Source organism: Chiloscyllium plagiosum, unplaced genomic scaffold, assembly GCF_037043375.1.
Source record: "Chiloscyllium plagiosum isolate Xiang-an unplaced genomic scaffold, Cpla_swu_hap1 HiC_scaffold_2, whole genome shotgun sequence".
Classification (NCBI taxonomy): Eukaryota; Metazoa; Chordata; class Chondrichthyes; order Orectolobiformes; family Hemiscylliidae; genus Chiloscyllium; species Chiloscyllium plagiosum.
In genome coordinates, this window is record NW_028270140.1 from 119,951,238 (window position 1) to 119,968,120 (window position 16,883).

General features: G+C 45.6%; 1 protein-coding gene across 6 annotated transcripts in view; it reads right to left on the reverse strand.

Annotated features, from left to right (window-relative positions):
• The window catches only part of LOC122556192 (uncharacterized), a 96,131-nt gene that overhangs the window by 73,017 nt on the left and 6,231 nt on the right, over positions 1 to 16,883 (reverse strand). For 5 of the 6 annotated variants that reach the window (XM_088000301.1, XM_088000291.1, XM_088000286.1 and 2 more), the window contains exons 2-4: positions 16,462 to 16,667; positions 9,236 to 9,421; positions 1,020 to 1,162 (exon numbers count right to left, since the gene is read on the reverse strand). In XM_088000301.1, the coding sequence (XP_087856427.1) occupies positions 1,020 to 1,162; positions 9,236 to 9,421; positions 16,462 to 16,667 (535 nt within the window). The remainder of the gene's footprint in view (positions 1 to 1,019; positions 1,163 to 9,235; positions 9,422 to 16,461; positions 16,668 to 16,883) is intronic. The other variant, XM_088000297.1, reaches the window with a different exon arrangement.

Sequence of the window (16,883 nt, forward strand, 5' to 3'; positions counted from 1 at the left end):
AAAATTGTCCACAGTATTCCAATTGTGGTCTGACTAGCACCTTGTACAGTTTTCTGAAAACCTCTTACTTTTGTACTCTATTCTCTTTGATATAAAAGTCAACATTCCACCTGCCAGCCTTTTCCCACTGAACTTGGATGCTAGCTTTTTGCGATTCATGTGTAAACACTCCCAAATCCCTTTGTGCTGCAACTTTCTCCATTTAAATAATGTTCAGCTCCTCTTATTCTTCTTGCCAAAGTGTACAACCTCACATTTTCCTACATTTTATTCTATCTACCACGTCTTTGCCCATTCAGTCCATAACCATCTACAGGCATTTTGTGTCATCCTCACCACTTGCCTTCCCACCTAGTTTTATTTCACCTGCAAACTTGACTATAGTATATTCAATTCCCTCATCCAACTCTTTAATGTATATGTAAATAATTGTGACTTCAGCAATGATCCCTATTATTGATGGAGAAAAAAAATCAATGGATCAACACTGCCAAGGTACACTGTATGTAGCTGTAAGAGTCCTGCATTATTATGAGTTACATCTTGTGTGCCTATTTTCCCATTTCAATTACTGGGGTCACGAGTTCAAAGTGAGAGGAAACATTTAGGGGAGATATACGGGGAAAGTTCTTATGCAGAGGGTGATGAGTGCCTGGAATGAGTTGCCAGCAGAGGTAGTGGGGTAGGTACGATAGCGTCATTTAAGATATATCTAGACAGATACATGAATGGGCAGGGAGCAGAGGGATACAGATCCTGAGAAAATAAGTGACAGGTTTAGATAGAGGATCTGGATTGGCGCAGCCTTGGAGGGTCAAAGGGCCTGTTTCTGTGCTGTAAGGTACTTTGTTCTCTTTGTTCTTTGTTCTCAAAGAAGCTGAAAATCATTGTTTGTTTTATTGGTGCTTTCCCAGCACACACTGAACTTTGGTCCTAATGAATTATCGGTTCAGCTATTTTGAGGGGTGTAAAGTATACAATTGAATTTTGCAGAGATGTATAAAGGTTTTCAAAGGTACCTCAAAGTGTCCACCTTTCACTGCATCCTGTAGAGGTGTCACACCGTTCAAGCCTTTACAATCTACATGTGCTTCAGCTGACAACAGTAACCCCACAGCTTCATGAAAACCTGCTACACTTGCTTCATGCAGAGCTGTCCAACCTAGAGCACAGATTAACATTAAGATATAACAATCTAGAGTTATTCTTCCATTATCATAAAATTAGTCTTAGGATCGCTTATGTCATGGTAATCAATTAAACAATCACATTGAAAATCACACACTTTAAAAATCTTCTGAAATGAGGTGGTTAAGTACAGAAGAAGTGGTGGATCTGCCTGAACGTGTGAAATGCAATTGAAGCCCAATTCAGTAGCTACTGAATGAGTTGTTCTTCCTATTATGTAGTACACAGGAAGAACCACATCATCACCCCACCTATTCCCAAAGAGATAACAATAATTCTATTCAGAAAGAGTCAGATTAAAGTTATGAGCAGCTAGAAATGATGAAGAAAAGTATTATTTTTAGAGCATCATATAGAAAACAAAAACAATTCTTTCCCAATGGAAAAACGTAAAGCTTAGATCCACAACTTCGGTGGGCAAGGTCAAGGGAATTCAGCTCCACCTAGTTTTTATGCAGAGTCTTAGTTGAAGCCTTAACTTTATACAACTTATTTTAAGCTCCTAGGATGAAGTCTACTGGGAAGCTACAGCTTCGAGAATTTTCTCAGTATCGCTTCCCTGTTGACTGTATTTTTCTTGCATTCCTCCGTGTCTTTCATTTACTGATTTATAACTATTTCTGAAATGTTACTTGTATCCTTTATATTGTCCTTTCATTATTTACTTCGAGACCTGTCTGTGGATTTGCTCTTAAATTTGTAGTTTTCTTTCCTTTCTGTCACAGGTCTATAAATAACTGGATAAATAACATTTAAATGAGACTGCCTGTGCTGATTACACAGCTGTTTTCCCAGGAGACTGATTGAAGATGCAAAGTTAGCTGATTAAATTTCTGATATGTACCTATTAAAAGTGAAATTTTACATGACATGTTGGGTTGGGGTGGGGAGATGAAACATTAACTCTGATTTCTGTCCACAGATGCCTGCCAGGCCTGCTAAGTTTTTCCAGCAATTTCTGTTTTTCTTTGTCACAAAATTCTTTTTTCTTAGTGAGCATGATTTTCTCCCATCAGTGAAGGTGAGATGAATGGCAGATGTGAGAACTCAATCAGGTAAAAAACCAAAAATCAACCTCTCGCTATCAAGATAATCTTTAGCAATTAAGTTATCCACCTCAAAATGCAAGTCAACCTTCTCATTATTTATACAGCTAGCTGGAATTAATTCAGGCTTCTGCCCAATCAAGATACCTCAACACCACACAAATGTGACCACCTAAAACAGGCAGCATTGTCTTCAGCCTCCAGTCTGGGTAAGCTCTTTGCCTTTGTTTCTTCTAAGGAGACATTATAAACATTCATTGTCTTTTTCACTTTTGATGTAAACTCTACAATTGGGTGCATCCAAGGGGACCAACTGAGAATGGCAATGCAGCAAATTATGCTTTTGAGGTGGCAAACTTACACAGAAGGTAAGGCAATAACTTGCATCTGAGAGGACCAATGTAGCACACAAGGTAAATCTTCAACTGCAGGATATGGACAAGCCTCAACATGAAAGGGGGATACATGTGGTTTAAGGGTATGATGCTGCGTCAACATCAGAATGCCTGCAGAGCATGTGGCAGAGGCAGCGCATGTTGATCAAAAGCATGGTAATGCGTAAAAGGAAAAGCATAAGCACGATTACTGGGGTGAATATGGGCTCCTATTAATCAGGGTGGACCATCACTGTCAGTCCAGAAGCTAAGCCATTTCTAACCCAGAATATTAGCCAAGGTCAGTCAGGCAGTTAAGTCCAGCGACTGGCACCTTATCAGTCCAGGGAGGGAGGGGTTGAATCAGTTCTACAACAATCAATTTTAGAAGTCAAGCAAATGAAGCTTTGTTTATGGCCTATCTGACAGGAAGCCTTGTTAATTGCATCTGGGGGAGTGGGCCATAGTTAACAAGGGCTGTTGAAAAAAAGCAGTCCTGGAGAAATAGTCATTTCAGTAGTCATAGATGCACAAGGGAAATTGTAGAATCTAAGCATGGCATTTTCATGGCTGCAGGCAGCTCAAGTCTGGGGACTGGCCTCATGGTACTGGCGAGCTGGAGGAATGATTACAGCTATGGGGTAACTGAATGTAGTAGAGTGGGATACTGTAGGATAAGATAGAAGTATCTAGAAAGGTTTAGGTAGGTAGTGGGGACAGCAGTCAAAAAAATTCGAGGTGACTAGCCTGAAATGTGGGGAGAATACAGGGCCAGCAAAGGTATCAGGATATTGACTGGAAGGGTTCTGGGTGTAAAATTGGAACATTGATAGTAACATGGAGGTGGAAAATAAAAGGTCATTGGGAAAAAAAGGTTCCAAGACACTGGGAGTGATTCAGACTGCAGGTACATTGTGGGTCGCAGGGGAAGCTGCAATTCACCGCAGTATATGCAAATTCTGAAGCTTACCACCTTGATCTGGAAATCAAATGCCCATTGCATTTTCAATTTGATTAAAGCTATACACCAAGTGAGTAACTTTATTTTTTGAAAAGGTGAGTGGTTGACAGCTAGAATGTGTGGCCAGAATTCAGAAATCCCGTAACTGTTTCATAGAATCCTACAGCATGGAAAGAGGCCATTCAGCCCATTTGAATCCCACCAAGATCTAGCACCAACACCCCCATTCTATCCCCATAATCCCACATTTCCCACCGAGCCCTGCACATCTCTGAACATTATGGGCAATTTAGCATGGCCAATCCATCTAATCTGCACATCTTTGGACTGCCGGGGGAAACCTGAACACAAAGTGGGAACCCATGCAGACAGAGGGAGACTATGCTAATTCCACACTGACCAAGGTTACCCAAGGTTGCAATTGAACCGCTTGCACTGTGAGGTAGCAGTGTGGTAACCACTGTGCCATTGTGCCACCCAATTGTTGCCAAATTGTTTATCATCTACCTTCACTTCCCACATAAGCAGTACGTCTACATGTCTTACATCTTCCAATTGTAACTAATGTTCATGAAGCCTGATTGACATCTCATAATGTCACAGGTCTATAAGAGCCAATGGAGCAGAAATATTCAGTCAATACCACATTGTCCCCATTGGCGACGGCAGATCCTCAGCAAGGAATGCAAGCTCTAACAGGTTGACTGTTGCATCCTTGCACACGTGGTAAAGAGAGCTATGAAGACATGGCAAGTGCTCCTGTTAGTTGCTGCATGCCAAAGCCACATTGTCATTTTCTCGGGTGATATAAATTAAGTCTGGATAACGTTATGGTTCGAAAAGGGCATTGTTAGAAGGTACTGCAGCAATCGTATATTTGCCCAAGCACCTGTGATGCCGGTGGCAAGAAGCTGCCATCTCAAGGTAAACATCAGTGCAGATTCACATAAAGCATGTACTGCTTGAAGACTTAGTTAGGTGCAAGACCAAACTCTGAGGGCATAATTTAGAACTTCACAGGGAATGATGGCAAAGATTAGGCATAATGTTAATAGGATTGTGTACTTTCATTGAGTATTTTCACAAATTTCCTGAAAAAGGAAGAATTATAGCACAGATCAACACTGCCATTCTTCTTGTGTTCCAGCTGTTCCAAAAGAATCCAGTGCACTACTGGAGGTAGTATTTTGCAAATGAGATAGAACATAGAACAATACAGCGCAGAACAGGCTCTTTGGCCCTCGATGTTGCGCCAACCTGTGAACTATTCTCAGCTCGTCCCCCTACACTATGATTAAACGGAGATTTGCCCTCCCTTTTCAAGTGGACAAACAGATCCAATGATATGATTTTTGAAGAGCGGGGAGTTAGCCTTGGCTTCCTGGTCAACATTTATTTTTCAATCAATATTGCAAAAACAGATCATTTGATCATTATCACTTTGCTGTTTATGGGAGATTGCTGTGCATAAAATGGTTGAATGCATTGCATTGTATATCTGTGATTACACTTCAAAGAGACCTTGGAGTGCAGGTTCATAGTTCCTTGAAAGTGGAGTCGCAGGTAGATAGGATAGTGAAGAAGGCGTTTGGTATGCTTTCCTTTATTGGTCAGAGTATTGAGTACAGGAGTTGGGAGGTCATGTTGCGGCTGTACAGGACATTGGTTAGGTCACTGTTGGAATATTGCGTGCAATTCTTGTCTCCTTCCTATCGGAAAGATGTTGTGAAACTTGAAAGGGTTCAGAAAAGATTTACAAGGATGTTGCCAGGGTTGGAGGATCTGAGCTACAGGGAGAGGCTGAACAGGCTGGGGCTGTTTTCCCTGGAGCATCGGAGGCTGAGGGGTGACCTTATAGAGGTTTACAAAATTATGAGGGGCATGGATAGGGTAAATTGGCAAAGTCTTTTCCCTGGGGTCGGAGAGTCCAGAACTAGAGGGCATATGTTTAGGGTGAGAGGGGAAAAATATAAAAGAGATCTAAGGGGCAACTTTTTCACGCAGAGGGTGGTACGTGTATGGAATGAGCTGCCAGAGGATGTGGTGGAGGCTGGTATAATTGCAACATTCAAGAGGCATTTGGATGGGAAATGAATAGGAAGGGTTTGGAGGGATATGAGCTGGGTGCTGGCAGATGGGACTAGATTGGGTTGGAATATCTGGTCGGCATGGACGGGTTAGACCGAAGGGTCTGTTTCCATGCTGTACATCTCTATGACTTTATGACTCTATGAAAGTACTTTGCTACTATACAGGACATTGAAATGCCAGCGATCATGAGTGGTGCTATGTAAATATCTCATTCTTTTCATGCTGTACTTTCTAATTCCTTCTCTCATAGTTTAAGCATCGAGAGTGTGATGCTAGAAAAGCACAGCAGGTCAGGCAACATACAAGGAACAAGAAAATCGATGTTTTGGGCATATGCCCTTTATCAGGAATGAGGCTCACAGTTAATACTCTGGATTAGTGGTGCTGGAAAAGCACAGCAGTTCAGGCAGCATCCAAGGAGCAGCGAAATCGACGTTTCGGGCAAAAGCCCTTCATCAGGAATAAAGGCAGAGAGTCTGAAGCATGCAGAGATAAGCTAGAGGAGTGTGGGGGTGGGGAGAAAGTAGCATAGAGTACAGTAGGTGAATGGGGGAGGGGATGAAGGTGATAGGTCAGGGAGGAGAGGGTGGAGTGGATAGGTGGAAAAGGAGATAGGCAGGTAGGATAAGTCCGGACAAGTCATGGGGTCAGTGCTGAGCTGGAAGTTTGGAACGAGGGTGAGGTGGGGAAGGGGAAATGAGGAAACTGTTGAAGTCCACATTGATGCCCTGGAGTTGAAGTGTTCTGAGGCGGAAGATGAGGCGTTCTTCCTCCAGGCATCTGGTGGTGAGGGAGCGGCAGTGAAGGAGGCCCAGGACCTCTATGTCCTTGGCAGAGTGGGAGGGGGAGTTGAAATGTTGGGCCACGTGGCGGTGCGGTTGATTGGTGCGGGTGTCCCGGAGATGTTCCCTAAAGCGCTCTGCTAGGAGGCGCCCAGTCTCCCCAATGTAGAGGAGACCGCATCGGGAGCAACGGATACAATAAATGATATTAGTGGATGTGCAGGTAAAACTTTGATGGATGTGGAAGGCTCCTTTAGGGCCTTGGATAGAGGTGAGGAAGGAGGTGTGGGCGCAGGTTTTACAGTTCCTGCGATGGCAGGGGAAGGTGCCAGGATGGGAGGGTGGATTGTAGGGGGGGGGCGTGGACCTGACCAGGTAGTCACAGAGGGAACAGTCTTTGCGGAAGGCGGAAAGGGGTGGGGAGGGAAATATATCCCTGGTGGTGGGGTCTTTTTGGAGATGGCGGAAATGTCGGCGGATGATTTGGTTTATGCGAAGGTTGGTAGGGTGGAAGGTGAGCACCAGGGGCGTTCTGTCCTAGTTACGGTTGGAGGGGTGGGGTCTGAGGGCGGAGGTGCGGGATGTGGATGAGATGTGTTGGAGGGCATCTTTAGTGGGCGATACGGTGGCACAGTGGTTAGCACTGCTGCCTCACAGCGCCAGAGACCCGGGTTCAATTCCCGCCTCAGGCGACTCTCAGTGTGGAGGTTGCACGTTCTCCCCGTGTCTGCGTGGGTTTCCTCCCACAGTCCAAAGATGTGCAGGTCAGGTGAATTGGCCATGCTAAATTGCCCGTAGTGTTAGGTAAGGGGTACATGTAGGGGTATGGGTGGGTTGCGCTTCGGCGGGGCGGTGTGGACTTGTTGGCCAAAGGGCCTGTTTCCACACTGTAAAGTAATCTAATCTAATCTAACCACGTGGGAAGGGAAATTGCGGTCTCTAAAGAAGGAGGCCATCTGGTGTGTTCTGTGGTGGAACTGGTCCTCCTGGGAGCAGATACGGCGGAGGCGGAGGAATTGGGAATATGGGATGGCATTTTTGCAAGAGGTAGGGTGGGAAGGGGTGTAATCCAGGTAGCTGTGGGAGTCGGTGGGTTTGTAAAAAATGTCAGTGTCAAATCGGTCGTCATTAATGGAGATGGAGAGGTCTAGGAAGGGGAGGGAGGTGTCAGAGATGGTCCAGGTGAATTTAAGGTCAGGGTGGAATGTGTTGGTGAAGTTGATGAATTGCTCAACCTCCTCGTGGAGCACGAGGTGCGCCAATGCAGTCATCAATGTAGCGGAGGAAGAGGTGGGGAGTGGTGCCGGTGTAATTACGGAAGATCAACTGTTCTACGTAGCCAACAAAGAGACAGGCATAGCTGGGGCCCATACGTGTGCCCATGGCTACCCCTTTGGTCTGGAGGAAGTGGGAGGATTCGAAGGAGAAATTGTTAAGGTTAAGGACCAGTTCGGCCAAACGAATGAGAGTGTCGGTGGAAGGGTACTGTTGGGGATGTCTGGAGAGGAAAAAACGGAAGGCTTGGAGGCCCTGGTCATGGCGGATGGAGGTGGGGCAGGAGCATGCTGAGACAATGGGTCGGCCAGGGTGGTCAGGCTTGTGGATCTTGGGAAGGAGGTAGAACCGGGCAGTGCGGGGTTCCCGGACTGTGAGGTTGGAAGCTGTGGGTGGGAGATCTCCTGAGGTGATGAGGTTCTGTATAGTCTGGGAGATGATGGTTTGGTGATGGGGGGTGGGGTCATGGTCGAGGGGGCAGTAGGAAGAGGTGTCTTCGAGTTGGCGTTTGGCTTCAGCGGTGTAGAGGTCAGTGCGCCAGACTATCACTGCGCCCCCTTTATCCGCTGGCTTGATGGTGAGGTTGGGATTAGAGCAGAGGGATTGGAGGGCTGCGCGTTGTGAGGGTGAGAGGTTGGAGGGGGGGGAGGGGGGTAGACAGGTTGAGGCGGTTAATGTCCCAGCGGCAGTTGGAAATGAAGAGGTCGAGGGCAGGTAATAGGCCAGCGTGGGGTGTCCAGGTGGATGCAGTGTGTTGGATGTGGGCAAAGGGGTCCTCGGAAGGTGGGCAGGAATCCTGATTGTGAAAGTAAGCTCGGAGGTGGAGGCGACGGAAGAATTGTTCGACTTCATGGTGTGTATTAAATTCATTGATGCGTGGACGGAGGGGGACGAAGGTGAGTCCTTTGCTGAGGACTGATCGCTCATCCTCAGTGAGGGGGAAGTCTGGAGGAATGGTGAAAACTCAGCAGGGCTGGGAGCTGGGATCTGGTGTGGGTGTGGAGCTGGGAGTGGGGGCGGAACCTGTAACTGGAGTGGGTGTGGTGGTGGTGGGGAATGGGGGTGGAGTCATGAGCAGGGGTAGTGTTCCCCTCAGGGTTCTGGGGGGTGGGGATAGTTCATACAGTTTAGTTTGCCAACCTCCTCACAGAGGGGCTGCTGTCCTGTTGCATGCTGTATCATGTTGGTACTCTTTCATTGCCTTGCATTTCAAATCAGCAGGCCAAGCCCCCTTTCTTTGAATTGGTACTCATCTCCTTGTATTCAGTTGTAGCTGCAAAAATTCTGCACCCCTCCAATTGCTCCATTCTCTTTGAAGCCAACACTACATTACAGTGTTCTGCATGTTTTGATTGCTTTTCCCGACATGTTCACTGGAAAACTCTAGTGCTGCACATTGGATTCACTGAAGTCCTTTGATAAAATCAAATTCATACAAGGCATCATCCATACTTTTCATCCAAAATTGCCAATATGTTTGCAGTATAAAACTTTCAAAAGTGATGGAATCCTCCCTACCTGCATAATCTACCAGATTTACATTGGCACCTGCTTGTATGAGGGCTCGAAGCAGATCTACATCCCCTTTTAGAGCAGCTTCATGCAATTTTGTCTCTCCATATACGTTCCTTTTATTCATAATCTTGCGACAATTTATGATGATAGAATGGCTGGAGGCAGATCGAGTCTGCATTTGTTCACCATCTGATGAAAACAAATTAAGAAAAATTGGCAATAACAACATCTTATACCAGTGAAAACCAAATATACAGATTCTATTTTTTTTATTTCAAAAATATACTTTATTCATAAAATATTTTGATGGTCTGTACAATTGGTCATGCCATATATCCGTAAACATGGTATACAGAGACTGGTATACAGAGACTGAGTAATCATTCATATATACAGGTCTGTACGATTACATATTTAGCTGAGGCGTGGGCCCCCTGTACTCCTTAGGCAGGCAGATGTTACACGGTGGTCTTTCCCCACCGCGCCTTGGCAGCAGCTGCCCCAAGCTTCAGCACATCCCCCAACACGTTGTCCTGGACCTTGGAATGTGTCAGTCTGCAACACTCAGTCAGGGTCAACTTCAGTTGGAAGATCAACAGGTTTCGGACGGCCCAGAGAGCGTCCTTCACCGAGTTGATGATCCTCCAGGTACAGTTGATGTTTGTCTCAGCGTGCGTCCCGGGGAACAGACCGTAGAACACGGAGTCCCGCGTCAAGGCGCTGCTCAGGACGAACCTCGACAAACACCACTGCATTCCTCTCCAGACTTCTTCTGCATAGGCACATTCCAGAAGGAGGTGTGTGACAGTCTCATTCCCCCCCCCGCAGCTGCTTCGAGGGCAGCGTGCGGTGTGGCTGAGAGTCCAGGCATGCATAAAGGATCTCACAGGCAGAGCCCTTCTCATCACCAGCCAAGCCATGTCTTGGTGCTTGTTGGAAAGTTCTGGCGATGAGGCATTCTGCCAAATGGCTTTGACAGTCTGCTCAGGGAACCGCTTGATAGGATCCGCACTCTCCTTTTCCCGAAGGGTCTCGAGGACACTACGTGTTGACCACTTCCTGATGGATTTGTGGTCAAAGGTGTTTTTCTTCACAAACCTCTCCACGTAGGACAGGTGATACGGAATGGTCCAACTACTTGGAGCGTTCCGCGGCAGCGAGGCCAGGCCCATCCTTCCCAACACCAGGGACAGTAGAACCTCAGTACGTAGTGACACTTGGTGTTCTGGGGATCCACGCACAGCTTGATGCAGCCACTCACAAAGGTGGCCATCAGGGTGAGGGTGGCATTGGGTGTATTTTTCCCCCCGTTGCCCAGATCTTTATACATCGAGTTCCCTTCAGACCCGGTCCATCTTTGACCTCCATATAAATTGGAAGATGGCCCGGGTGACTGCAGCGGCACAGGTTCTGGGAATAGGCCGGACCTGTGCCATGTATAACAGCAATGACAGTGCCTCACACCTGATAACCAGGTTTTGTCCCGCGATGGAGAGCGACTGTAGCTTCCATCTGCCTAGTTTTTGCTTCAGTTTGCTGATACGCTCCTCCCAAGACTTGGCGCACGCCCCAGCCCCCCCGAACCAAATACCCAGCACCTGCAGGTGGTCGGTCCTGACAGTGAAGGGGATCGAGGATTGGTCGGCCCAGTTCCCGAAGAGCATGGCCTCGCTCTTGCCTCGGTTTACCTTGGCGCCCGAGGCCTGTTCGAACTGGTCACATATGCGCATGAATCTGTGCACGGACAGCGGATCCAAGCAGAAAATGGCGACGTCATCCATGTACAGGGGGGCCTTAACCTGCAGGCCCCCACTGCCAGGAATAGTCACCCCTCTCAGGCTCGCATCCTTTCTGATGGACTCGGCAAATGGCTCTATGCAGCACACAAACAAGGCAGGAGAGAAAGGGCAGCCCTGCCTGACTCCAGATCTGACTGGGAAGCTATCTGATTCCCACCCATTGATTGAGACTGCACTGACAATGTTGGTGTAGTGCAGTCTGATCCAATTGCAGATTCCCTCCCCAAAGCCCATTTTGGTCAGAACATCTCTCATATACGTGTGTGATTTCCTGTCAAAGGCTTTCCCCTGGTCCAGGCTGATCAGGCAGGTGTCCAATCTTCTGTCCTGCACGTTGGCGATCATATCCCTGAGGAGTGCGAGACTCTCAGCGATCTTCCTGCCTGGTACAGCACAGGTTTGGTCAGGGTGAATCACCAACCCCAGAACAGACCTGACCCGGTTGACGATAACCTTTGACAGAATTTTGTAATCCGCATTCAACAGTGAGGTTGGTCTCCAATTTTTGAGTTCCTCCCTCGCCCCCTTCCGCTTGTAGATGAGGGTGATGATGCCTTTCCTCATGGATTCACTCATGGTACCTGCCTGAAGCATACTGACATACACCTCCAGCAGGTCCTGACCAATCAAGTCCCACAGAGCAGAATAGAGCCCGACCGGTAAGCCGTCGCTTCTGGGAGTTTTATTCTTTTCGAAGGACTTGAGGGCCTTGGTCAGCTCGTCCAGAGATAGCAGCTGGTCCAGCCTCTCCCGTGTTCTGTCATTTAAGACCTCCGTGATAGAAGACAGGAATGACTGGGAGGCCGCGCTGTCGGTTGGCTTCGCGTCATACAGACTGGCATAGAAGGATTTGCTGATCCTCATGACACCAGCCTGAGATGACGTTATCGAGCCATCTTCTTCCTTCAGGCTGTTGAGCACGAAGATCTCTTTGTGCACCTTCTGGAAGAAGAAACGTGAGCCCGTCTCGTCCTGCTCCACTGAGCGGACCCTGGACCGGAAGATTATCTTGGAGGCCTCCGAGGCAAAGAGTGAGGCTTGCTGGCCCTTCACCTCCTTGAGGTCCTCCGTGACATCGGCCCCCATCGTCTGCAGCAGGAGCAGGTCCTGCATACTTTCCTGGAGCTGGGACAGTTTTCCCCGCCTCTCTCTCACCTCCTGAACACCTTTGAGGATGAAGAACCTCTTGATGTTCCCTTTTACTGTTTCCCACCAGTCCGCTGGGGACTCAAAGAGAGGCTTCACGGTTCTCCAACCTGCGTAGTCCCTCTTGAGTTCCTCAATGATTCTATTAGATTGAAGCTTTTTTATTTTGAATAATTGCAAATTCTTCATGCTCTTGCTTACAGTGAGTCATAACTTACACATACCACAGTAATAGTGTAGTGACTGAATAAATCAAATATTAAATGGGTATCCTGAGACTTTTTGTTTTCAGTACTGACTCTATCCATTATTTTGAAAACCAGAAATGAATGCCCAATACAGATATTTCATTATTAACCTTCACTGATTTTAATGCTGAGAACTCATATAAGGTAATATTAAGATGTACTAATTGGAACTGGATATCAGATATCACAGAAGTGTTATGGTGCAGAAGGAAGCCATTTGGTCCATCATATTTGCATCGATTCTTGTAATTAGTGCCATTTTCCTGCTGGGATCATTTTCTCCTTATCTATACCATCCAGCCGATCATGATTTGAAAAATTTTAGTTGCATTCTTTCCAAGAAGAGCAGTCCCAAACTCTTCAATCTACCCTAATAATTGAAGTTGCTCATCCATGGAACCTGTCTTGTAAATCTCTTCTGAACTCTTTTATGATGCGTTCACATCCTTCCTATATCATGAAATCCAGAATTGTATACAACAGTCTAACAAGTGCCTTGTACAAATACAACATTATATGCTCCAGCATCTGCAGACCTCACCTTCTCCTATTGTATGCTGGGTCTCAGCACTGAGGGGAAGTGTATCTGAAAGTACTGTGACTGTCTGTCTATCACTTTTTTCAACCTATCGAAGGGGAGGATGGAGCAGCTAGGTGGGAAGGACGATGGACAGGTAGGACAGTTCAAGAAAGCAGTGCTGACTTGGAGGGTTGGATCTGGGATGAGGAGGTGGGAGGGGAGATGAGGAAACTGATGAGGTCAATGTTGATGCTGTGTGGTTGGAGGGTCCTAGGGTGGAAAATGTGGCATGCTTCCGCCAGGCATCGGGTGGCTTGGTTTTGGCAGTGGAGTAGGCCCAGGACTTGTTTGTCCTTGGCGGAGTGGGAGGGTAAGTTAAAGTGGTTGGCTGCAGGGCGGTAGAGTTGTTTGGTACGTGTGTCCCAGAGATGCTCTCTGAAATGTTGCACAAGTTGGCATCCTGTCTCCTCAACGTAGAGGAGACAACATCAAGAGCAACGGACACAGCAGAGGCATTTGGGTGCGCAGGAAAATCTCTGCCAGATGTGAAAAGATCCATTGGGGCTCAGATTGAGGTGAGGGTTACAGGCTTTGCACCTTTTGTGGATCCAAGAGAAGGTTCCGGGAGTGGAGGGTGGGTTGGAGGTGGGCATGGACCTAACGAGGGACCCTCGGAGGGAATGATCTCTGTGGAATGCCAATTGGGGTGGGGAGGGAAATATATTTCTTGTGAAACAGATGCATCTTGTTTATACAACAGTTGGATGGAAGTTCTTAGAGTTAATGGGTCTTAGTCAAGAATCACACTTTTTGGAACTTTCAAGAGAAAACACATAAAAATAAGTGTTTTCAAGACATCAGCAAATGTAACCTAGGAACAACCATCACAGAAGCAAGATCCCAAGCTGCGAGTTCAGAGAAGAATAACTGATCAAACTGAGTGACTGAAGCCTGACCAGCTATCCCTCACCAGTGTGGGTAATACCTCAGCCTCAATAGTGAGACTGAGACAGCTTTGTTTGTAACCTGATGCAATTTATTCTGTTGTGTTAAACTTAGTGAATGATAAATAAAGAAGTAGATTACAGTAACAGTACAAGTTGTAATGGCTGTTTTTACTGGTATTGATCTGGGGCAGGCAAGGGCCACACAATTTTCTAGGAGAAAGTGAGGTCTGCAGATGCTGGAGATCAAAGTTGAAACTTTATTGCTGGAACAGCACAGCAGGTCAGGCAGCATCCAGGGAACAGGAGATTCGACGTTTCGGGCACAGGCCCTTCTTCAGGAATGAGCAGAGAGTGTTCAGCAGGGCCTGTGCCCGAAACGTCGAATCTCCTGTTCCCTGGATGCTGCCTGACCTGCTGTGCTGTTCCAGCAATAAAGTTTCAACCACACAATTTTCTGCCTAGTCTTAAATTAGGGTGGCACAGTGGCTAGCACTATAGCCTCACAGAGTCAGGGACCCAGGTTCAATTCCACCCTCAGGCGACTCTCTGTGTGGAGTTTGCATGTTCTCCCTGTGTCTGTGTAGATTTCCTCCCACAATCCAAAAATGTACACGCTCGGTGGATTAGCCATGGGAAATGCATTGATAAGGTACGGGGGGTGGATCTGTGTGGGCTGCTCTTCAAAGGGATAGTGTGGACTTGATGGGTTGAATGGCCTGCTTCCACACTATAGGGAGTCTATGAAATTTTATTCAGGCAAATTGACAGTGAATAGTCAATGCATTACCCTGAGAAACAAACAAGAGAATGTCTGCTATCTATTTTTTTAAGTTCAAACAGGTGCAATCTACATGTTCTTTCTCTCTACAAAGAACAGGATCCTATATATTAATATATGTTAGTTAAATCTAAGTCTCCCTTCAAATAATTACAATATTATTTTTTTCATCAATCTGGACTAAATGATATTGCATTACATAATTTAGCACCAGCAGTGAGCTTACAATCAGTGTAATAGAAAATCATACATGAACAGTTCAATGGTTACTGTACAATAATCTACTTGTTTTCAAAGGAATGGATGCAATCAAATTCTGAGAGGGTGGGGATTTTTAGATGCTGTAATAACTATTTGTACCTTTAGCATAATTCAATGGTACAAGGCGCTTCACAGATATATTATCAAGGGCCCTATTGTGGTGTAGTTGTAGTGTCCCTACTCCTCAAGTCCCACCTGCTCCAGAGGAATGTACTAACAACTCTGAATAGCTTGATTAGTAAAATAAGTAGAATAAAAAAAGTTAAGTAAAAATTGAAATTGAGCTACAGAAATGGATGCAAAAACAGCAAGAGAAACTCAGCAGGTCTAGCAGCATTATTGGAGAGAAAGCAGAGTTTATGTTTCAGTCCAGTGACCCTTCTTGATTCCAGGTAGGAAAAGATCAGTATATATGTTAAAGGTGGGGTAGAGCAATGGGGGAGGAGTAAACAGTAAATGGAGAAACAGAAAGAGAGAACAGCAATGGTCAGCCTGGGAGAATCCATGACTGCTAATGGGGACCATTAGTAGCTGACAATAGATTGTTTATGGTAGTAGCCAATGTGATAACAAGGCCAGGTGTGTGACGGTTGGGAGAAGGGCATGGGATAAGGTGCTCAGGCTCTAAAATTAGTAAATCAATATTGGGTCCTTCAATAGCAGCTACTGATTCTCCCAGGCTGGCCATTACCCAATCCTTTGTCTATCCAACTGTGGTTGTGTCTCTCAGGGCTCTATCTCTATCTGTTGTTTACTCTTCTCCCTTCCTCCACCCCATCTTTAACATATATACCAACCTTTTCCTAGCTACAATCTGTTCTGCAGAATGGTCACTGGACCCAAAATGTTTACTCTGCTTTCTCTCCACATATGCTGTCAGACCTTCTGAGTTTCTCCAGCAATTTCTGTTTTTGTTTCAGATTTCCAGCATCTGCAGTTATTTGCTTTATTGGGTTTTTAAAAATTTCTTTTCTACACAAATCCAATGTTAGGAAATATCAGATAGTTTTTAATAAACATCTTTAAAGCGAAAGAAGAGATGGAAATAAAGGATTAATGAGGGAATTCCTTAGCAGTGGAAGGCAGAGTTGCCAATGGTGCAGCCAATGAAATTGGGATTGTGCAAAACGACTGGAGAAGTGCAGATACCTCAAAAGGCCATCAAGCTGTCAGAGGTTACAGAGAAAGGGAGGGCCAAGACCATGAGAAATTTGAAAACAAGGCTGAGAATTTGAAAATGGAAATGTTGCTTAACAGGGAGCAAATATAGCCCATAAGCACAGAATTGATGAGTCTGTGATACTTGGGGCAAGTTGGGATGTTTTGGGTGTCCTGAGATTAACAAAGAAAATGTTGGTCAGCAAGAAGTGCTTTTGGATAGTCTTGTCTAGGAGTAACAAAAGAAGGGATCCTGGTTGTTTTAGCAGCAGATTACCTGAGACAAGAACAGAGTCAGACAATTTTATGGGTGCAGAAATAAATGGTCAAAGAGATAATCTATTAGTGACATTCAGGTAAAATTATGCTCACCAGGTTCTGCTTCATTCCTAAGATTTCTGTCCTGGTACTGGACATGATGATGCTCACCATTTTCTTTTTGAGCTCTTGAACTCTGACATGCATTCATTACAGACATCATTCCATGTTGTAAGGCTCTTCGTGGATTTTCATATTCTACATTAGCTATGTTTTCCCTTTCTTTCTTGATTTTGGCATTTCTTAGCAAAACTGTCTCTCTGAATGAAAAGAGCAACTTATTACAATAAATACTGCTATGCTTATACATGTGATTTTAATATTTGAAGATATTACAGTTCCAAATTATCTTTCTTCTGTAAGTTGGTTGCCTTAAAAAGTTTATTTGCACCTGTCAGTGGAGGGGATAAGGCATTTTCTTTTGCCCTAAACAAGACCTGTATCATAGCTACTTTTAAAAATAGAGCAGGAAGCAA